Genomic DNA, 21,931 nt, shown 5'->3' on the forward strand with positions numbered 1-21,931 from the left:
ATTTATTCCTTCTTTTAATGTTTTCAAAGTATCTTTTGCCTCGGGATAGGTTAAAGATTAAGAGGTCAACTGCTTTGGTTGGTATGTTTGTTCTTACGCCTTATCACGAATGGCTTTACACCGAAGTGGTTCTGCATTGCAATTGTAAATAATAAGTGATAATCCAAAGAATTTACCATTTTTTAAGTCTCCGTGGAGTCAAAGTATAAATTTACTGAGCCACGATTTTCAGTGTTTATCACCAATCACAACACCTTTCATGTTTCCTCTACGCAGAGGTATTTCAGAAATTAACAGTGCGATCCGTAGCTTTCGTCGAGTTGTGCAAAATTAGTTAAACTGTCATCAACTCTCAGGTATTTGAAGCACGACGCACATTATCAGGATTTCAAGTTCCTTTAAGCTGTCGGCAGAATAAAAGGATATCGTTTTCAATCGAAGCCAAAAGAATCACTCCGAAGCAAGTGAGAGCAGTTGCGTCTTCTACCACTGAAGAAAGATCAGGAAGGCCAAGCTTACAAAGCCACGGCTGTTCAAATGGTATGGTAACCTTTTTTTTCCTTTGCTTTTTAAGATAGAACATCTGTAGCTAACTAATTCCTTCAAACTGATTTATTCTTTTTCCCATGTTAGGCCCACTCGTCTATGCTAGTGATTATGCTGCTTCTGTTATTCCTTGCTATACCTGTCCGCTCGTCCTCATCTTGTAAGTGATATCTTTGATTTCTTTACAGTCGTCGTATAAATGCCTATTATCATCGGCTAGCTTCTTCAAATTCATGACTCCACGAACTCCACCAGTTTTCGAGGCAGTCCCCGAGAACAATTTCAGTCGAAAGACCTTCGTCAGGCTAAGATACAAGTAGTAGTAGTAGTAGTAGTAGTAGTAGTCTTTATTTCCTCAAAAGATAAAAAATACATATCTTATGTTACAATATTTGAGTAAAAAAATATATATATCTAAATTATAAGCTCACAAAGCTAAATTGTATTTAAAAATTAAGCTTCTTGAATCTATTTTGTATTAACTTTCGGATAATGACTTGTTCGATTCCATAAATTGTAAGTCGATACTTTCTTCTCGGGTAATAGTCCCCTTAGAGGGTGTCAGTCTATGCCAGATACCTTACGAAATACTTTTCTATCGTGCTTTTCCAGAAGGTGTTTGATAGAAAATGATTTAGATGTATATTTACGTTTGTAACATCTATCCAAAAAACACTGCATTGCTGTCAGCTCCGCCTCAGAAGCACCATATACCGACAACCCATAAGTGATGCTAGGAAGCACAATACTTGAAAATAAGTGATCTAACTCCGCCTGAAAATAACCTTCCTTACGTAAGGATCTTAATATAAACAAGCACTTATTCGCCTTAAGGGAATTCTCAGGCTAAGGTGGATGCGAAACTGAAACTGATAAGACTAGTTAAGCCTGGATCATTGCATAATAATTGGAATTTAATCAATGTGTCTTATCTGCTGTTCTTCGAATGCATATCTTTATCTTTTGTTCAACAAATTACAGTTGACATGCAGCGAAGGTCATGCGTGATTTTCTCCCATGTTTTGACATGCTGTGGATGCCTCTACGTTTTAAAACGACAAATCACCCCATTACTTTTAGTACATGGTATAACATAACAGAAAGTACACTGATTAGGTCGCAGCCATAACAAGCCGACGTAGTTTTATCGTTCAAGCCATATTTCCTAGCACACTATAATTACTATGTCTGTGTTCTTTTTTAGGGGTTTCTTTATTATTATTCTTATGCCTTTGGTCTATGTATATGCTCGTAAATATATCTCGTGCTTTTGATTTGTGTACGCTGTTTACTTTATAATAGTATAAATCAGGACTGCCAACTCACTCACAACTGATGATAATCACTGCATGGTCCAAACACGCCGTGGGAGTGTCTAGTGTTTTTTTTTATTGAACTGAACACTTTTTGAGCCCATGTACATTAGAAAATCGCATATCTCAACGAATATGAGGGAAAAAGTGATTTTGTGAAGGAAGTTTGAAAGAACCTTCCTGTAGAAATTCTGTGAAAATTGCTTCGGCTGCTATAACCACGAGATAATTTTGTGTGCTCATTGAATTATAGGTAAGTTAAACTTTTAATCTCATTCTTTATTGCTTTCTGCTACTTTTATATGAAAACGTTGAATCTGTGTATGTTGAGTTTGTTAGGACAGTGTAATATTCCAATGGCGACATTCATTTGATTTCAGGCAGGAGGTTCACGGAAAGATAACCGATTTTACGATGGCTGGTTACTGAAAGTCATTTGATTTTATGATGACAGTTTACTGAAAGCCGTATTTTTATGAAATGACAGTTAAATGAAAGTTTATCGAAGTTACCAAAATCTTTATTGGGTTTTCAGGGGGGCAGTTTTTTGAGTAAGGTTTTTGACACGTGTGAATAGTATTGGTTGAATCATCCTGCCCAAAATGTATTTCTCTTTTTTCCTGTGTAAAGCGTGTTCAGAAGCAATGGGTATGGAGAACGGACAGATAGGCGACACTCAGATCACTGACTCTGGAAATATAGCAGCTCTGGGAAGACTGAACGTTAAAAGTGGAAGCATGGGAGGATGGGCAGTAAATCAGTGGCTCCAGGTGGATCTTAAAAAATTCAGAGTTGTGACAGGGATTGCCACACAAGGACGAAGTGACTACCCTCAGTGGGTTACCTACTACGAGCTTCTATACAGCGAGGATGGCGTTACCTTTGTTCATTACAAAGAACCGGGACAAAGCCTACCAAAGGTAAGCTATGTTCAAAACTAAATTTCACATCTTGTTCACGTACCTTCGAGTGCCATCTTAGGCCCTGTTTACAAGTAGGTAGGGTAACCCTAGTGCTAGGGTTACCCTGGCAGGAGGGTTACCCTAACGCTCCCACATTTCTTCTTTTTTTTCATGGACGTGTTTACGAGGCAGCTAGGGTTACCCTAGCACTAGGGTAACCTTAGCTGAGCGCTAGGGTTAACCTAGCGTCAGGGTAACCCTAGCTGCCTTGTAAACGCTCTGCTGGGGATAACTCGCCTACCCGGGACAACTTTTTACTAGTTCTCAGACCCTTTGAACATTGATAACAACGCGTGCGGCTACCAAGCATAGGAAAGTTGTCCCGCGGGTGGAAGGGGAAACCTACCTGTGAAATTTTGCTTGTAAACCCGGGCTATCTTTAACCCGCCTGCTAGGGTAACCCTAGCACAAGGGTTACCCTCCTTGCTTGTAGACAGGGCCTTAATTTCAATCAAGGGCTTCTTTGTAAATTCATCAATTCATCTACTAACTGACTTCTGTTGAGATACTTTCATAAAACGCCCCCAGTTGTGGAGGTCAAACTAGTTAGTCACCAAATGGAAACTCGTCAAGATGGTTTAAACCTAAATCACTTCAAACTTCGAATTTATGCACTACTGAACTAAATGCTAAATATAAACGAATGACCATATTACCCTATTTTAACTAAATACTTCATAGCGGTATAACAATATGGTAAAGAAACCTCTGAATGTCGAGGATCGCATTTTGACAAGAAGTAGAGTAGGTTTAATCTTCATTTTCCCGAATTCGTTTTTATAGCGATTCATTTACCGGAACTTTTTAAAATTTGCAAATAAGCCGATGTATAGATCAAGCCCTGTACCCACTGAGATCAGTAAGCACACTAAATATAGCCATGACTGATATAAACAAGAAACGGTTAGAGACAGAAGGTATATTTCTCATTTTGCTTAGATATCTTAATTACTGCTCGGTCTTTCTGCGGCATTTGACACGATCGACCATGGTTTATTACTTCAGAGACTTAATAATCGGTTTGGTTTCAAGGGCAAGGTTAAGTTATTGCTCATAGAACGAAGTCAATTTGTTACCATAAATGGATCAAATTCCTCTCACTCTGATCTGAGGTTGGAGTTCCCCAGGGATCTGTTCTAGGTCCGATTTTGTATTTATTTTATACGTCTCCTCTCGGCGACATTATAAGAAGGCATGATATGAACTTCCGTTTTTACGCGGATGACTGTTAGGTTTAATTTTCGCTTGACTCGGTTTCATTAGTTACTACTACGAGAATCGAAGCCTGTCTACAAGATATTGCAACTTGGATGTCATTGAACACTCTTAAACTTAACGGTGAAGAGACTGAGCTTTAAGTCATTGGATCGTGAAATCTGTCGGATTCTCAGCTTCCTTCTTTTACAGCGATTGATGGATCTGTTATACAGCCTTCGCCCTCTTCCAGGAACATAGGTGTAATCTTTGAAAATAAGTTAAATATGAAAGGTCAAGTTTCTGCTATTTGTAAATCTGCATTTTTTCACATCCAGGATATTTCTCGGATTAGTAAGTTTTTGTCAGTTAGTAGTGCTAAGGCTTTAGTACACGCCTTCGCTACATGCAGATTAGACAACTGTAATTCTCTGTTTTATGGTCTTCCGAAACACTTCGTTCATAAATTGCAATTAGCCCAGAATTGTGCGGCACGGTTAATCTTATGTGGTCGCAAGCATGATCACGTTACTCCTTTACTAGGGGAACTGCACTGGCTCCCCGTGGAGTAGAAGATTACTTTTCAATCTTATTTTTTTACTTTTAAGCTTTAATTAATTTATGCCCTAGTTATATCAGTGACTTGTTAGAAACTTATAAGCCTACTTGGTCTTTACAATCATCGAGTAGGAACTTGTTAGTGATTCCTCGCTCCAAGTTGAAATCTTACGGCGATCGCGCCTCAGTTTCTGTCTCTGCACCTAAGCTGGGGAATGACATTCCTGAAACCACAAAATGTAGTAGAGATCTTAAGGCTTTTAAGCGTAATCTTAAAACTTATCTTTTTAAGCGTTATTTTAATTAAGGATTATGCTTCATTATTATTTTTACTCTCTACTTTGATTGTGAAGCGCCTTAAAGCTTTTGGATAGGGCGCTATATAAATTGTCATTTACTTATTTACATTTATTTGGGTTTCTCAGTCATTCTAGTTTGATGACTTATGCTTGCGAAACGTGAGTATCTAGGACCGATAACATCTTTTTTAAAGATCACAACGCTAAACGAGTTTAAAGGGCCACGCTCAACCAGTGTGCTTTGCGCGCCATTGTTGTTGCTATTATCCAGGAACTCGCTAATTTTTCTCAAAAACCGAATGGAAGCGGCAAAGAATACCCCAAAGGCAGTGGCTTTTGCCAGTACAATTTCATGGCAAAAATAGGAAAAGGGTATTATCGCCTAGTGGAAAAATAAATCGCTACTAAGGAAGAGGTGTATTAACGACGTTTTCTATCTGTGGAACAGAACCAAAGACAAAATAAAAGAATTTGTAAGACGCGCAAACTGCTTCATTCTGTACCACGATACAATCACTAATCACGGCTGAGATATCAGACTCACAAATTATATTCTAGGACACAAAAGTGTACGAAAACGAGAGGTTTACAGGGAATCGACGCTTGACGTCCAAACGCATTACAAAGAGACGAAGATCTTTGATTACCTTAAATTTTATTCGTGTCATTAATCAGTCGCAAAGAAAGGATTAGTAAAAGAAGAAGCTCTACGCCTTCTAAGATTAAATTCTTAATGCTCCGTGTTTAGTAAAAACTCACAGAGTTTCAAAATACGCCTAAAGAATAGAGGATATCAAGATTAAATTCAGGAGAAATATATCTCTGAATTTGATCTCACCGTTAGTAAAAGGTTTTTCAAAAACTTACTTGAGATCAGGCTTGAGATCGATTGTATAAAACGCTTCCCCGTCCGACGGTCACGTAAGCGCCGAGAGGAGCTGTCTATTTGACTTTTCCTTTTTTCAAAAGAACTAGTGCCGAAATAAGGCGCCAAAACGAGGCGCCGTGCTCACATGGTTTAAAGTGCGAGGTGTGTCACGTATTCGAGTACGTATAATCCAGTTAATCATTTCAGGTATGTGATATGAATCTTCAGGTCTCGCTCCCTCATACATGTCTATGATTGTGGCGATTTCTTAATATTAGAGAGCGTACGCTTAACATGGTGGCAGCGGTTTACATGAACCTTTGAGCCGAAGGAACGGTAAGCAAAATGTCTGATAACGAAGAGGCCTCAACACCGAACACAGCGGGGAACACCAATGCCAGAAATATCGCAAACACTCCAAGGATTACAACCTACCACAAGATTGGACTTGACTCCAAAGAGCAAAGCTGAGAACTGGAAAGTCAACAAACAACACTGGAAAAATTATGCGATAATAACCCAAAATGACAATCATCCTGAAGAATGTAAAGTCGCCCTTTTTTCTTTATTTTGTCGGCAATGAAGCAAGGAAGACCTACAATAGTTTTGACATTACACCAGAGGACCAACGAAACTTTTGAAGCCATCGTAGAAGCTTTTGACAAGTATGCGATCGGCGAGAAAACCGAGACTTACGGGGGGTTTCTCTTTAATAGAAGAAATCAAGGAGTCGGCGGGTCGATTGACTCGTACTTGGCTACCCTGAAGATATTGGCCCAGTCATGCAACTTCTGCTCATGTCTTCATGACACACCCACACGTGACTGGATTGTCTTGAGAATGCAGAACAACAATACACGAAAGAGTCTTTTACGACACCCTAAACTCGACCTTGAAAATGTCTAGAAACGTGCTGAAGGTTGATCTACCTAAGGGAATATCAGACTTTCGCGGAATAAATGTGACACCTGTCATCTCAAGGTCCTTTGAGAAAGCTGTTATAGGAACACACGCAAGGGAGACCTTCGATGAACATTCTGGGATCTCACAGTTTGCATACATAGAAGGAGGGAGCTGTACCAATGCTCTACTGACTACCCAACATACTGTCAATCAATATCTTGATATCCCAGAGTGCAAAGCGGTACGCCTATTTGCTATGGATTTCAACAAGGCTTTTGACAGTGTGAAACACGATCTCCTCTCACACAAATTGAAGCAACTTCCCCTAAACCCTTATATAGTTAACTGGTATCTAAGCTTTTTGGAAGACAGGCAGCAGAGAGTCATTAGAAATGGGTTTATTGGTAAATGGAAAAGTGTCAACAAAGGTACCACCCAAGGAAGTGTCAGCGGACCGCACTTGTTCAATGTCTTTCTCAGTGATTTAGAGATACACTTGGACAATAAGAGCGTGTTGGTAAAATATGCAGATGATACAACCATTATCTCGCCTGTGATAGATGATAATGACAATTCTATCGCACTGATTAATCAGTTTTCCCAGTGGTCTAGAAGTAATGGTATGAGTAGCAATCCATCTAAGTGCAAGGAAATCATTTTCCGCAAGAAAGGTTGTACAATAGAGTTTCCGATTGTGTCTGGAATACCACAGACAAAAGAGCTTACTATTTTAGGGGTGACATTTCAGGAAGATAGTAGGTTTATAACACATATTCGGGAGAAACTAATCAAAGAAAACAAGTGCCTGTTCATTTTAAGATCTTTAAGGAAAGAAGGGTACAATCAGGCCGAAGTAGACCATCTGTTTCTAAATCTGGTTCTACCAAATATATTATACGGGCTGTCCGTATTTGGCGCTGTAAATTCCGAATTAACAACAATCCAATGTTTCTTAGATCGATGTTATAAGCGCAAGTATACATCCGACCACATTAATGTCTATGAATTGTTAGATCAACAAGACACACGTATCTTCAACAATGTTTTTAATAATACAATACACCCTTTAAGAGCTATAATGCCAAAAAAGAAATCAACCAAGTACAATCTGAGGAAAGAGACAAGTCACCATCCTAAAATAAACACTGATAGGTTCAAAAACACGTTTGTCAACCGCTTAATTTTTAAACATAATCTAGTCTTATAATTTTTATCTTGACTTTCTCTGTAATTTATATATATAGCTTCTTTTAATGTTGTAACATAGGATATGTGATTATTTATCTTATGCCTTAATAAAGATTCAATTCAATTCAATTCAATTCAATTCAATTGCAATGATAAAGCCTCTGAAACGCAAATCAAGACGGTAGAAAATCGAAACGCCAAATCGGAAGACGTGTACAAAGCTTCTACACATAAAGGTGAATCAGGCAAAAATCATCAGCAACCAACCCGTGAAGTTTCATGTTGACTGCGGTACGACCGTAGACGTGACATTCAAGGTGAATACCGTCATCGACAGCGTAAGTGTTACAAATGTGGTACAACTCCGAAGTCAAACCGGAAATCAACAAAACAACAAGAAATACTCCGTGGAGTTCATCGTACTGAAAGTAACTTAACACCGATGCCAGGAGCCAAGGTTTGTGAACACATGGGACATATTAATATCTTGCGTGACAACTTCAAAAGGATTGCTAATGCAGACACAGAAAACCCGTCAGAGTCCATCACAGCTGAGACACTCTTCGCTTAATATAAAGCTGTCTTCCACGGTGAGCAAGGGACCTTACAAGGACAGCAGCACCTAGAAGTTGATCCGAGCATACCACTTATAGTCTCACCTCCAAGGAGGGTCCCAGTTTCCCTTAAACCAAAGTTGAAAAAGGAACTGGAGCGACTCACAAACTCAGGTCTCATTGCACCAGTCAATGAGCCTACTTTAATTTGTTGTGAGCATTATCCTATACATGTGATTGAAGACATCAATTAGCTTCTGCTTGTACAGCTAAATACATTTGAAACTTAAATAAATTTGTTATTAATTTATTCTATCTTTCCCCGTCTGGTAAAAGCTTGTATATTCACTAAGGTTGACGCTCTAAATGGCTACTGGCACGTGGCTCTAGACTACTAGTCCTACAAACGTACCTCTTTTGACACACCTCACACCTTTTGATCGACACTTTTGGAAACGACTTACTTTTGACATCCGTGTTTTATCGGAGATTTTCCAGAAATGGCTGAACCAAGCCTGTTCGCGTGGATGGCCTATTAACAGTCCGTGAGGACATAGGGATTGTTTTCAGAAACTCGACATGACGTTTGTCTACAAACCCGCTCCTCAAATGTACCTGACACGCTTAGCCGAGCATACTTTCCTGAAAGCGGCGACACACAGGGCGAGTTACACGACATCAGTGCTGTCATGTTCCTCCCCATATCTGAGCAGAAACGACAGTAGATCGTGCATGCAACGGTAGATGATGACCAACGACGGCAGAACTTCGCAAGCCGAACCACGTCGATTCAAACAGAATTTTATGCATTTCAGACGAGCATATCATCACAACCGCGGTGCAAGGGATCTGCAACCCCTTGACGAAGGCGAAAAAGTCCAAATGAGACCAATGATACTTGGAAAAAGTCATGGAGGATGGCTTTGGTGAATAAAACCTGGATGAGAGATCATAGCAGGTTGAGACAGATAAAGCCACCTACAGGCAAAACAGAGTAGATGTTCGAGCTGTCCTTAACTCATTGGAAGAGGCTTCACCAGCACAAGACACTGAAAACGAAGCAGAAACTGACCAAAGCCTGAAGTAAATGCTAAGTAAAGGATCAAGGATATTCCACCAAGGCCAGTAAGAGCCAGACGGGGGCCTGCTTACTTGAAAGACTTTATTAGGTACTAGCCAGCCATAATGGCATTCGGCACATTCCTGACATTTCGAAGACACTTTTTGTTGAGACACTTACTTTATTTGTTACTGTTATGGCAATATCATATCTTCCAGAATTATGTATCGTTTTCATGTTCAAGGTTTTTTTTTTCTTTTGTAGGAAGAGAGATGTCGCGTAGTCGTATTAATTACATATCATTTAGTCAATCATGAGATGTAATATGACTCTTCTGGTCTCGCTCCCTAGACCTGGCACATGTCTGCGATAATGACGATTTCTCATTAAGCTTCATTATTAAAGAGCGCACACTTAACAGAGTGGCAGCTCAAAAAGCTTTAGATTTTTTCGAAGCGAACTGGAATTCGACCTACCGATCTCTTCGTATATTTTCAGCCGCATTAATTTGTTTATCCAAAACGTTAACAAGTATAAAAACAGGCTGTGCAATCCTAAATACAGCTTATAAGACTGTGGAGTTAATTCTTGTTTATTTATGTAATGTTTTTAGACGATGTCTTTGCGCGATGTGAATTTCACAATAAACAAGGTTAGAGGTTATGTTCGGAGTCGAAACGAAAATCGAAGAAACACGTTTATTCGTAACACGGTAAACGGTAAACGGCAAACTCACGGTAAATACGGTAAATACCAACGACCGTCAAACAAATAGCCACTCGAAAAACTCGAAACTTTCAAGTCACCCTTAAAGAAACTTGCACGCGTCAAAAAAAAGGTCTGCGTGATTTGTTGACGACATTTTAAATTACATAATCTCAAAGCACACGCGCGCGAGTTGTGAGCGCAAAAAGTTCGGTACCGTCTTTTTAACAGGTTAATCGGTAGGTGTTATTACATATATCGTGGTTAATCACTTAAAAACGTACGCTTCCCTCGTATAAACATCACTTAAATCCATTTGTGATAAAATGGCGGCGGAAAAAGCTCACACAGGTTTCCGTACTTTACAATAAGGATGCTATCCCAGGGGCGGATCCAGGATTTCAAAAGGGGGGGTGGATGGCAGATGGCGGGTCGACCCGCCATCTTGGAAATTACCCACAAGACCCTGGGAACGAGGTTGCCATCAAACCTGAGCATCGACTGAGCACATGGGTTGGTAAGCGCGAACGTTTCCCTACAAATTTCGCAATAATGAGCCAATCAGAATCTTACTTCGCCTCACTAGGCGTTGTCAAATGGCTTCCTTGCGAACTTTAGCGCGAAAAGTGGCGGCAGACGACGAAACGTGGCGTAACAACAACCAGACATGAGCGAGAGCTAATTTTTCTTTCTTTCTTTATTTTCTATTTCAAATAAAGTGACATTTCGAATTTTTTTTTACTGAAAAATGGGGGGGTGGATATCCACCCTATCCACCCCCCCTGTATCCGCCCCTGTATCCAAGAAAGTGAAAGCGAGGAGTTTTTGAAAATGGAGCCGGGTGAACGATCTAAAGAAATATTCAATATAATATAATTCTCGATATAATTCAACTAAGTTATCGGTAGTAGTAGAGTTAAAAGGAAAGCAGAACTCGTGGTTTTGTGCAACAAAGCAAAGGTAATGAAGCAATCAAAGCTGGTAAAAATATTGGAAGTCTTCGGAAAGGCCATAGGAGAGAAACTGATCCCTAGTGAATCGAAGGCCATTTGCCATATCCAGATCCACTAGCATTATGGACCATACCTGAGCGTATATTCGCAAATTTTCCGTTTGCAACCGAAGAGATTTTATGATCCTTAATAAGCTCACTTGCCTTCTTCAACAATTTTTTGAGACTAAGCTAGAGAGCATTACTCTGCGAACAGCAGTTGTGAAACTTCTTTATTCTTGACGCTTTTCGTCCAACTGTCATGGACGTCTTCAAGGAGTTTTTATATATCGTGATGTTCTTGCTCGTTTACCCGAAAAATCGATGAAATAGCAGACTCCTTGGTTTCCCTTCTTCCACGATTTCAAGTTTTCTTGCATGAATCTGTTGTAAAAGTGGGCTACATATCCGTAAGTTGTTTCGTTTGCCAACTTTAGCTTTCAATGATTCGAAGAACTGTTTTTACTTTCGACAGCACTTGAAAATTCCAACCAAACTCCCAACCGCTTATCCATGAGAAACACGAAGCATGATAAATCCTATGATTCTCAGTATCTTATGATTCAGTATCCTTATGACTCAGTATCTTATTATTCTTTATCAACAGTATAAAGTTTTTCTCACCCTCTTACTCGAAAAGAGAACTTGTTCACCTTCTCTACTATCACTGAATCATTTGTTCTCAAGCAACTGAAAGCTTTACGAACTAACAAAGTCATAGGATTAGATCGTATCAGTGCAAGATTATTAAAGGATTCAGCTCAGTGTCTGGGACCCATGCTGACCAAATTATTTAACCGGTCAAGTGAGACAAGCACCTTCCCATCGATCTGGAAACTTGGCAAAGTATGTGCTTTATTTAAGACAGGTGAAAGAACGGACTGCAACAACTACAGACCGGACTGCAACAACTACAGACCTATAACTGTTCTCCCAACCATCACCAAGATTCTTGAACGAGCCGTGCACCAGCAACTTTACACTTTTCTATCAAACTCCAATTTACTTACTCTAAATAAGTTTGGTTTCCGTTCCAAGCTTTCAACTGTAATTGCCCTTGCCCATTTCACTGACAATATACTTCAGAGTCTTGATAACGGCTGTTTCACGGAAGCAGTTTTCCTAGACCTCTCCAAGGCGTTCCATACCATAGACCATATGCTTCTTGTTAAAAACTCAAGGCTATTGGTGCTGGTTCTCAAGTCGTGAAGGGATTTGTCTCATACCTCAATAATCGGTACCAAGTAACATCTGTTGAAGGCTACCAGTCCCCTCCTTGTGAAGTTCATGTTGGAGTACTTCAAGGTAGCATTCCGGCTCGGCCCTCTACTATCCCTTATCTTTACATTAACGATCTTTGGAACTGCTTAGAACACTGTCAAGTAATTATGTATGCAGACGACACTGTGATATACTCAAGTGGAAAATGCTGCCAAGATACTCAATACCATCTTAATGCCGACCTTGCCAATTTAGCTCAATGGTTTGAAATAACTATCTGACACTTAGCACTAAAAAATCGAAATTTTTTATTGTTTGGTAGCCATCGCAGATTGTAAACCTGCCGAGGTATCAAACTTGATATAGATAACAAAGAACTTGAAAATACGGATTCAATCAAATATCTCGGTGTAGTCATCCACAAGAACATGACATGGCACGAGCACATCGAATCATTAATCACCAAAGTAAAACAATTAAAGAATCGGTTAACTAAAACGAGTCAAGCATCCGTTACAATTAGAAACGCGAATTACATTGTACAATTCCTTAATAAGCCCACTTTTTGACTATGCCGACATCATTTGGGGAGACAAGAATCACGCCACTATCATGGAAGATTTGCAAATACTACAAAATAAAGCTGCAAAAGTTATCCTTGATTTGCCGAATGACGCCTCATCCACCGACGCTCTAAATTCTCTAAACTAGCCAACACTGCTCCAACGGCGTCTTGTACAGATACATTGCCACCTTTAAGAACATTCACGGCCTTGTAGAATATAGTTTTAATATTTTCAGGAATTCTGACTTCCACAGATATAATACAAGAAGAAAGAACGATTTCCGCCTCCCTCGTGTAAAAACGAACTATGGATAACAGAGACTTTTATATATATGCGCAGGAGAATGGAATCTCTTAGACACCTCTATCAAAGAAATTGACTTCTTTCTCAATTTTAAGCATAGAGTGAAAAATCATGTATTTAGTTGAGTTAGTGTTGAGATCTGATTCTACCATGTTCACACACCCTGTGTATTGCTCATTTTTATATGTTTGTAATTTGTTTTCTATTCCTATAATTTTATTTTATTTATTTTTAGTACAGGGCCTCACAGAATACCACTCCCCAGTGATGTGAGCCCCCTGTATAAAGATTGTCATAATTGTTATAACAATAATAATAATAATAATAATAATCATTATTATTATTATTATTATATTCTCATTATTACAACAAGCGACTGAACAATAATCCATTTTATACTATTTGTTTATCTCGAATACAAAAGACCAGTGAAAACGTTTTATTATAAGTTTCGTACCATGAAGGGACGATATTATGGGAACACGAGGCCTCGTTTTGGTGGCTAATATCGGAACCGGTTTTTTTAGCATGCAACTTGCAAAAACTCGCAAGCGGGCAGTTGACACGGCAATCACGACTGGATATTTTTTTTGGTCTTACCTGTAATATTGTGACCAAAGTTTCTTTGTTGAATAGGCCATAAGCAGGCGGACCAATAAATTTTCTGTTATTTTTATTCTTACTTTTTTTTTTTTGAAAATCACATCTGCAGACAAATGACCGTACTTAAGTTCGTTGTCATAGTAAGTTTAATCAGTTTTTTTAAATGATTGCGTCAATTCACTTCTCTGCTCTGAAATTATTGATTCATTTGGTATTTATTATTAAGCCTTTTGTCTTAATGTATTTTTAGCAATTCAGAGGAAATACAGACCAGACTAGTATTGTTTATCACAAGTTAAACCCGTCAATTCAAGCTCGTTTCATCAGACTCATACCTAGAAGATGGAAGAATTACGCAGTACTCAGGATGGAGCTGTACGGCTGTTTAGGTATCAATGACACCTGCATGGTCTTATGTGTGTAAAAACATTACTCTGTTGAATGTCTGTCTGTCTCTGCTAGGCTAATCGACGGTATAATTGATTATCTGACTGAAAACTGACTGACTGACTGACCAACCGACTGATTTACTAACTGGACCAACTGATCATGACTGACTAACGAACAAATTGTTAAAGTAAGCAACAAAGCGAATGACGGGAAGAATAAAATATTGACCGACTCACCGACTGAATGACCAATTGAAAGCGATGTGTGAGTATTTTTTGATCACTAGTTCATATTTTGTATTATAATAAGGCTCGGATATGATGCGCGTTATCATTGCTTAAAAGAACGTGCTCTATCAGAGCACACGGAGCCGAGTTAATGCTGTCACGCCATCTACCAATTGGTACCGTCCGACCATTTCTTGGACCTCTAGCTTTGTTTTTGTTTTTTGAAAGAGAAATTTTGGAACAAGAGAGCCGGCAAGAAGCAACAGGAAAACCAAAAGCAGGTTGTAAACAGGCCAAGCACCGTAATTTACACTATTATACCGTGAGCAAAGAAGAAAATCTTTAAAGAGAAAACGAAATGGACAGTACTAGTTTCGAAGGTTTCACGCTCAGTTAGATTGTAAGCTTAAGAATGGTAATATAAGTCAAACACAGCCAAAACTCCTATAATATATAGTTTCGTGTTCAAAAAATAGGACAGAACAAAACAGTTATGATGAAAAATAGAACCAAACTGGCATAACTGTTAAAATTTATAAAAATCATGATAGTGTCAGAGCGACTGCGATCATGCTGAGGTCCATCGCTGTTAGCTCGTCATGGCGATCTCCGGTCGTTGCAGTGAAGAAAGCTTCAGAATTTATATCTTCTGCCCTTTAGCTTCGAGTGACCTGAACTAAGAGCTTGCTGTGATATCCTTTCCAATGTGTTGAGTGGAAGGCCATATCAATCACAGCAGCTGAGTTCTACGGCGCTGTCATCACGAGCATTTTTCATGTTCCTGTGAATTCGGCTGTCATTGATTCATAATAAACACAACTCAAGCAGTTTTTTTTTCTGATACGCGACTTTGCTGAGACTGCGCCTAAGTGAATGCTGGGACTGGCCGAGCCAGTACCAGGTCGCTAAAGCGGCATGTTGTTTCGCACGTTATTGTTGTCTTAGAAGATACCGAGTTAAAAAAACTTCGAAAAATTCTCTTAAAGTTGTATGTTTTCATATCTTTTTTTCTTTCCATGATGGGCTCAGGAGATATCTGATCTGTGTGGGAATGTGAAAATGGAAGTGGACATACCGAAAGGTACAAAATATTTACTTCGTAGAACCTTTCAGTTCCAGTTTGTGGGTTCGTGCAGAGTTCGTGGGTTCGTGCAGAGTTGTTGCCTCTTGTGTTCCATCCCGATCAAGTTAGACCTTTTGGAGCTCAAACCAAAAATACATATTCCACGAATGATTGAAGTTTAAGAATAAAAGGCCAGAATAATCTCTGGGGTACGAAAATATGCAATTCTCAGAAGCGCAAGGACGTTACAACTACAACCGGAAAATGAAGAAAAGAACTTGCTGACTTCAATTGAGGCTCTGTGACATTTTGGCTATTATTTTGACTGATAAATATTAGTTAAGTGTTGATATGTTGTATAGGTATTGTTCAAACAAAGACTTTGTCTTTAAATTATTCAACTTCCAGAATTTTCAATACAATGCTACGCGATTTTATGGCCGTGAGTTATGTAGACAACAATGCTCGCCCAGGTCTCGTAAATGCAAGAAATTTGCTCGTTTTTTACTTCTGAATGGTCATATTTTAGCTCCCTTTTGGATGAAGAGATTTTTTTGTTTATTGTTCCGTACTTTATATTCAAATTTTTTTTCAAGAGAATATATCATACAGTTCATATCCTCATGAGTTTCTGTTCTCTTGTTCTACCAGCACGCGATTATCTTGGTAATCCCGACAAATCCACATTTTGACAACCTAAGTGTTCATTTCTGGGGAAAATCATAGGGATAAAGCTATCGATTGACTTCCATTGAAAATCTGAAAAATACGAGAAAAACAGACGGGATTTCATTTTACAAACGTCATGGGCGCTGACGATGACATGGACAAAACGTTTTACTGCGAAATGTCAGTACATGAAAGATTTTTATCAATTTACGTAACCAACAGGATATCTTAGGCCCGTTATAGAGCAAAAGAAAGTTCCCAACATATATTATTTAAATGGTTGTGAATCTTTTTAGATTCACAACCAACAAAAAGGATAAAGGCTGGGAGAAAACGAAATGGAAGGGAAGGTGTAAGAACTTATCACGGGCTTCTGCACGAACCCATGGATTGGAAACAGTTAAAGGTTTTTCCTTATAATTCAAACTGACTAAAATAAAGCACGCATGATTCCCACAGGAAATCATGTGTGTTTCATTTAAGTCAGTTTGAATTATATTTCGCTCTACACTCAGGTATATTGAGCACTTCCAGCAGCATTTTCGACAATCCCCCCACAATTAAGGTTTTTCCTTAAATTTTTGTACCTTACAGGATGTCTAAGGTCATTCCTCATTCCCATACAGATTAATGATCACTATGATTTCTCATAAAAAGAAACCCGGTTTGCAAACTGACAAATTTAAAGAAAATTTCGTGGCTTTTTTGGCTATGCTTTTCACCAAACAACAACAAATTAAAGATAGCGACAGTGCGAAACAACTGCCCCTTTAAGCGACCTGGTACTGGCACGGCCAATCCCAGCATTCATTCTGACCCATGTGACAAAACTCACGTGATTTTATGAGCCAAAACTCGGCTGGATTTCACTGAACATTTAATTTCACTTTCAGATTCGGTGTTACGACCAAAAGGTTAAGGTCAAAGTGTCAAATTCGACCTTCCAAACTATTTCAGTTTTTGAACTTTGATGGTGCGACATTTTGTTAAAACAGCTTTAGTCTGATCAATTACCAGATAACTTGAACCACTCTAACAAGGATTGTGATTGGCTTATTGCAACCTGTTTTAGGAGAGTATAGCGCATGCTGACGACACTGTTTCCTTTGCAAAAAATTTTTTTTTGAGAATAGAAAGTATTAAGTGTTGAATTTAATGAATTGTTTATTATAAAAAAAAAAATAAAGAAGCCTTATCAGTGCTCTTTTCTGTTGTAAAGCACTTAGGAAGCAGCTGGATTACTTAGGAAGTGGGGTGAAAGACTCGACTACGTCTCCTGTGTCTCCTAACTTCTCTTTTCTGCCCTGGCCGCTTTCTGCGAGCTTTACAACAGAACAAAGCACATTCAAGGATTCTCTATTTGTTAAAAAAAAAAAAAAAAAACAAGGATAACGTGGAATGAAGTCAATCATCGGGCAATAGGGAAGTACGCTATTTAGTCCCCTTTTTATTTGATTGAGACCCATCAGACTTTCATTCTGTCATTTAAGAGGGACTCTCCCTAAGATCCTCATATTCAATTTTCATCCAGAAACAGATTTCGCTCATAATTCTTCCATAAACTTCACTTGGTAAGTAGGTAACAAATATGAAATAATATTGGATAATATTTTCTGATCGGAACTTTTGGCATTCGGGAATGTGCTCAAAACTTAGCGGTGAGCTGGAGAAATTTACAAGACTTGCAGTTGTCAGTTCTTGAGAATACGGATCATTCAAAAGCTCTAACTTCCCTAGTTAGAAACAACGACCCTTTATCGTAATAATACAAATAATTGCAATCATAAGCTTTCATTAGTGTAATAAATCTGACGGCACAAATTTTCTCTCGTTTGAGCTCTTATCGCAACATGCGATCTAAGCTAAGTTCAGAGGAATAAGTAGCAAAAGTGGCTCGTACTCACAGGCTCTTCTATACATCAATGCAAAGGTCCATCTATTGCCTGTGAATATCACTTAAAATATTTGGCCGAAATCTAATTTTACTTCCACACATGCGACATGAAAGTTGTGACATGGGCTGTAACGCGGCCATTTTTCCATTGAGCACGTCATAAACAAATGTTAGTAACAAACCAAGAAATCAGATCTCTTGCCCTTTACATTCCTCTGCGTGCTAAGATGAAACAGTTTCTTACCAAATAGATCGCAATAGAAACGCTGGAAGATTTTCATTAAAGCTGTCTCGTAACGAGAAAGGTCTGTCACATTGTCACGAATTCCCTGTCTGCCATGTTTTTTTCTTAACCGCTGGTCAGTTTGGTAACGGGCTCAACAACCTTAACTTTTCTCACAGGAACACTCAGCGATCATTACTGCCAGTTTTTTGATCAACTGGTGTTTTCTATCGCTCGACTCAAAAGAAATTTCAAAATGGCTGCAGATTGATTTCAACATTTCAACATTAAATGAAGTGAGCTTCTGTGTCCGACATAAATCACAAAGATAGTATGAATCATTGTATATTGGATGCTGGACTGATAGTTTATCATACACCTCATCCACTCGCTGTAACCACTCTTCCTCTTCCACCACGTCATCCATGTCATCCCGTGCTACTTCTGGAGACGTTGAAGCACTTCCTTGCTTCCTCTTTAAAGCAGATAGCGGTGAAAAGTACGCTTGGATTTTGTTTCTCTACAGCCACTCTTCTCTTGAAAACAATCGTCCATTGTCTTTATTTCGAGCATTTTTCATGTTGATGGCAACTTTCTCAAGATCGGCTTTGCATCCCAACTCTTATCCAGCATGCATCAAATCTTGCTTTTAAATAATCCTTCACTTGGGAGGGGTACCTTGTTCAACCAGCTCTTGGCTTTTGAAGGGCCCAGCCCATAGGTAGCTAAGTGAGGAAGAGGAAACTGATGATACGCCTGATTCAGCTCTAGGACGGTTTTCGGGAAGAACAGTGGTAAACATTGCAACCCAGTCACGACGCAGCTGGTCATACACAGATTCCTGGCTTGTTTTATTTTCATGCTGACCATAGTTGAGATAGTGCTGTAGAGATTCAAAACTTTGAAAGGATGAGCTGCGTCCATCTAGTGGACACGGAAACAATGCCGATCCTTCAGACACTGTCAGTGATTGTTTGCTCTTCAAACGCTTCTTTACAGAAATATCCAAAAATTCTGCTTATCCTTGACTACTAGTGAGGTAGGACCCTGCGGTTTACGCACGACGTCGGTGTAATTCACAGTTTTACCCTGTCCCACAGAATACGCCTTACGAACGCGGATTCCTCGAGGCTCGAACTCGAAGTTGTGATATGCACTGAAGTTTGGAATTTTCGTTACATCGATCGATCTCTGCGTACCGTTCACTTCCCAAACAGAGGCGGTGACACCTTGGACAGGTCTCTCAAGCAGTGCCTCTCTCATGTCTGCCGCTGGCTGAATGTCGTGTCCCTCGTCACAGTATCGTTGCACTGCTTGCTTCATGGGACAAATAATCCGATCACATATGTCCTTTCCATGCTGTGGCTCTGAAAATTCATAACTTTCTATAACGACTCCGGTTCGTTGGCTGATGCCGTGAATGCTTGCAATAAGGAGGTTGTTCTGGTAACAACCGGCCTCGTCCGATCTTATGAAGGCCTTGCTGAGTGATGGGTTTTCCAGTTTGAGGGTCAAAAGGAGGTTTTCTAAAATGTAGGCAACAGCAAACCAGTCTTGTGTACAGGCATCAAACATGTGGGTATAAGTTACAACCATTGGCTCTTATGCTTGTTTGAGAACAACACTGCTGACATGTCAGCTCAAACCCCTCTTGCTAAACCATTCGGATTGTTTCTCTCTATGCTTCTGGCACTGAAACATCATCGTCCAGCCCATTGTTATTAGTGCTGATGTTACAACAAGTGATCTCAAGACATCTTGCTTGGCTAGATCTTGATTTTCAGAACGCAAACTATGAGCTTTCCAATCAAATATAGGCTTCTTTGCTTGCAATAAATCGTAAACAATATCTTCTATATGTTCCTGGCCATAAAGGGATATATTCTGGCTTTCATTCTTCAAACAAGTTTCTATTTCCTCTACGGCTGATTTAAAGTTCTCGCACGAGTCACACTGTAGACGGGTGTTCACATTCTTGTTTAAAATTGTCATTGTTCTCATCACTTAGGGAGAATACCCTACAATGATCTGCTCATGGACTAGAATCTTCTTTACAATGAACTTTATAGTCTGTTTTCAGATACCTCTTCCCTTGATTTAGCCTTTCTTTGATATTAACAATCCACTCTGGATTTGCACCGGCCTTTTGAAGTTCTTCAACGACTTCGTTAAGTTTCAAAAGCTGCCCTTCCTTCCGCTGCTACGTTATCAAGTCCTTTGAGAGCCTTCTTCCGAGATGCTTCACGTACTTCAAGGATGCGATAAAGAGTTGCGTGGCTCAAGAGCTCAAAGATTTCTTCCAGGCAATGCTCCAAATACTGTGCAATCATTGTAGACCTTGTGACAGTTCGGATGACTTTTCCGGCCGCTGCTAATCTTTATTGTACGTGTTCCATACGCAACGTCTTGATAGAAATATGGTCTGTTTATGAATTTCAAGAAGTGTTTAACTTTCACTGCGTCAAGCTTGACCCTGTGATAAATCGGCTTTTCCACAGTCACGCCGGGACCTTCGTTACTAGCATGAAGTTTAGCTTTGCGAAGTTCCCATTCTGTTATAGGCTCGTATATTTTGTGCAATTCCATCAGCTTCTTAGCGGAATACTGGTTGGCATAACTGCTTAAAATTTGAGTTTTCGTTTCCATAGATGGTGCATTCCTGTAAGCTTCAAGGAGAGGCTTCAACTCATTCTCAACAGTAGGTCCTTCAGGGTTGGAAACCGCTTTGAACAGCGTCTCCCCATCATTCGGCGCAATGGCTGAACAAAGTATCTTGCAAGCTTTTGTTGCTTTCCTTACAAAGTATGTTTGCCCCTCTGGGCTTACTTTTTCAAACTTGGTTTCCATCAAGGACGTCACAGGGCTAGTTCTCCCTTCACCGGAACATTTTCTTAAGACTTCTAAGCTTTCATTTACTCTCGACAGCGCCTGATCAGCATGAAGGGGAGTAAAGATGCTTGCGTTGTCTTACGAGCTGTGATGCCCTGCAGTACTTGGAGTCCAGTCTGTTTCAACCTTTTGCTGCAAACCTTCCGTTGTGGGAGTTGGAAGCATTGAACTCATCTGGTGAAGTGCTTTTACTTTGGAGGCCCTACGTGTCATACATTAAGGCGGATTATTAATGAAACAGACACACACACACACACAGTTCATCAGATCTTATCGACCATCATGCGCGTTTAAAACTAACGGTAAAAACAATCGAGGGAGTTCGGGTTTCGGTATTCGATAGCTGTGTATGAGAAGTCATCAGGTCATCAAGTCAGCTGTGCGAATTAACTACATGTGAAAATGGTGGCGAGTTAATAAAAAACCATCTCATGTCAAGTGAGGATTTTTGCCGGCGAGATATCACCGCAGCTTGCGTCGATTTTCTTGAGTTTGTGACAGAAATACATGAAAAATGAAACTGTAAACCGACTTTAAAGCGATGACTTTTGTTTTAATTTGTTCTTTCGATTTTCGGTTTCGACAATGTAACCAGTCAACACTTTTACATTCGCCTTCCCTTCTTCTGCCAATGAAGGGAAACCACAAAAAGCAACCGTAAGGTCCTAATAGAGTATTGTTAACTCTGGCTTTCGAAGTGATTACCTTGAAAACAGTTCTTTGCCAGATTCCTCTGAAGTAA

At 39.5% G+C, this 21,931-nt stretch overlaps 1 protein-coding gene across 1 annotated transcript in view; it reads left to right on the forward strand.

Annotated features, from left to right (window-relative positions):
- The first annotated feature begins 386 nt into the window (after window positions 1–386).
- The window catches only part of LOC111333786 (uncharacterized), a 30,705-nt gene continuing 9,160 nt past the window's right edge, over window positions 387–21,931 (forward strand). The window contains exons 1-4 of the mRNA XM_088741351.1: window positions 387–540; window positions 634–706; window positions 2,490–2,779; window positions 14,085–14,223. Of these exons, the coding sequence (XP_088597477.1) occupies window positions 538–540; window positions 634–706; window positions 2,490–2,779; window positions 14,085–14,223 (505 nt within the window). The 5' untranslated portion in view covers window positions 387–537. The remainder of the gene's footprint in view (window positions 541–633; window positions 707–2,489; window positions 2,780–14,084; window positions 14,224–21,931) is intronic.

The sequence above is a fragment of the Stylophora pistillata genome, chromosome 12 (genome assembly GCF_964205215.1).
Source record: "Stylophora pistillata chromosome 12, jaStyPist1.2, whole genome shotgun sequence".
Classification (NCBI taxonomy): Eukaryota; Metazoa; Cnidaria; class Anthozoa; order Scleractinia; family Pocilloporidae; genus Stylophora; species Stylophora pistillata.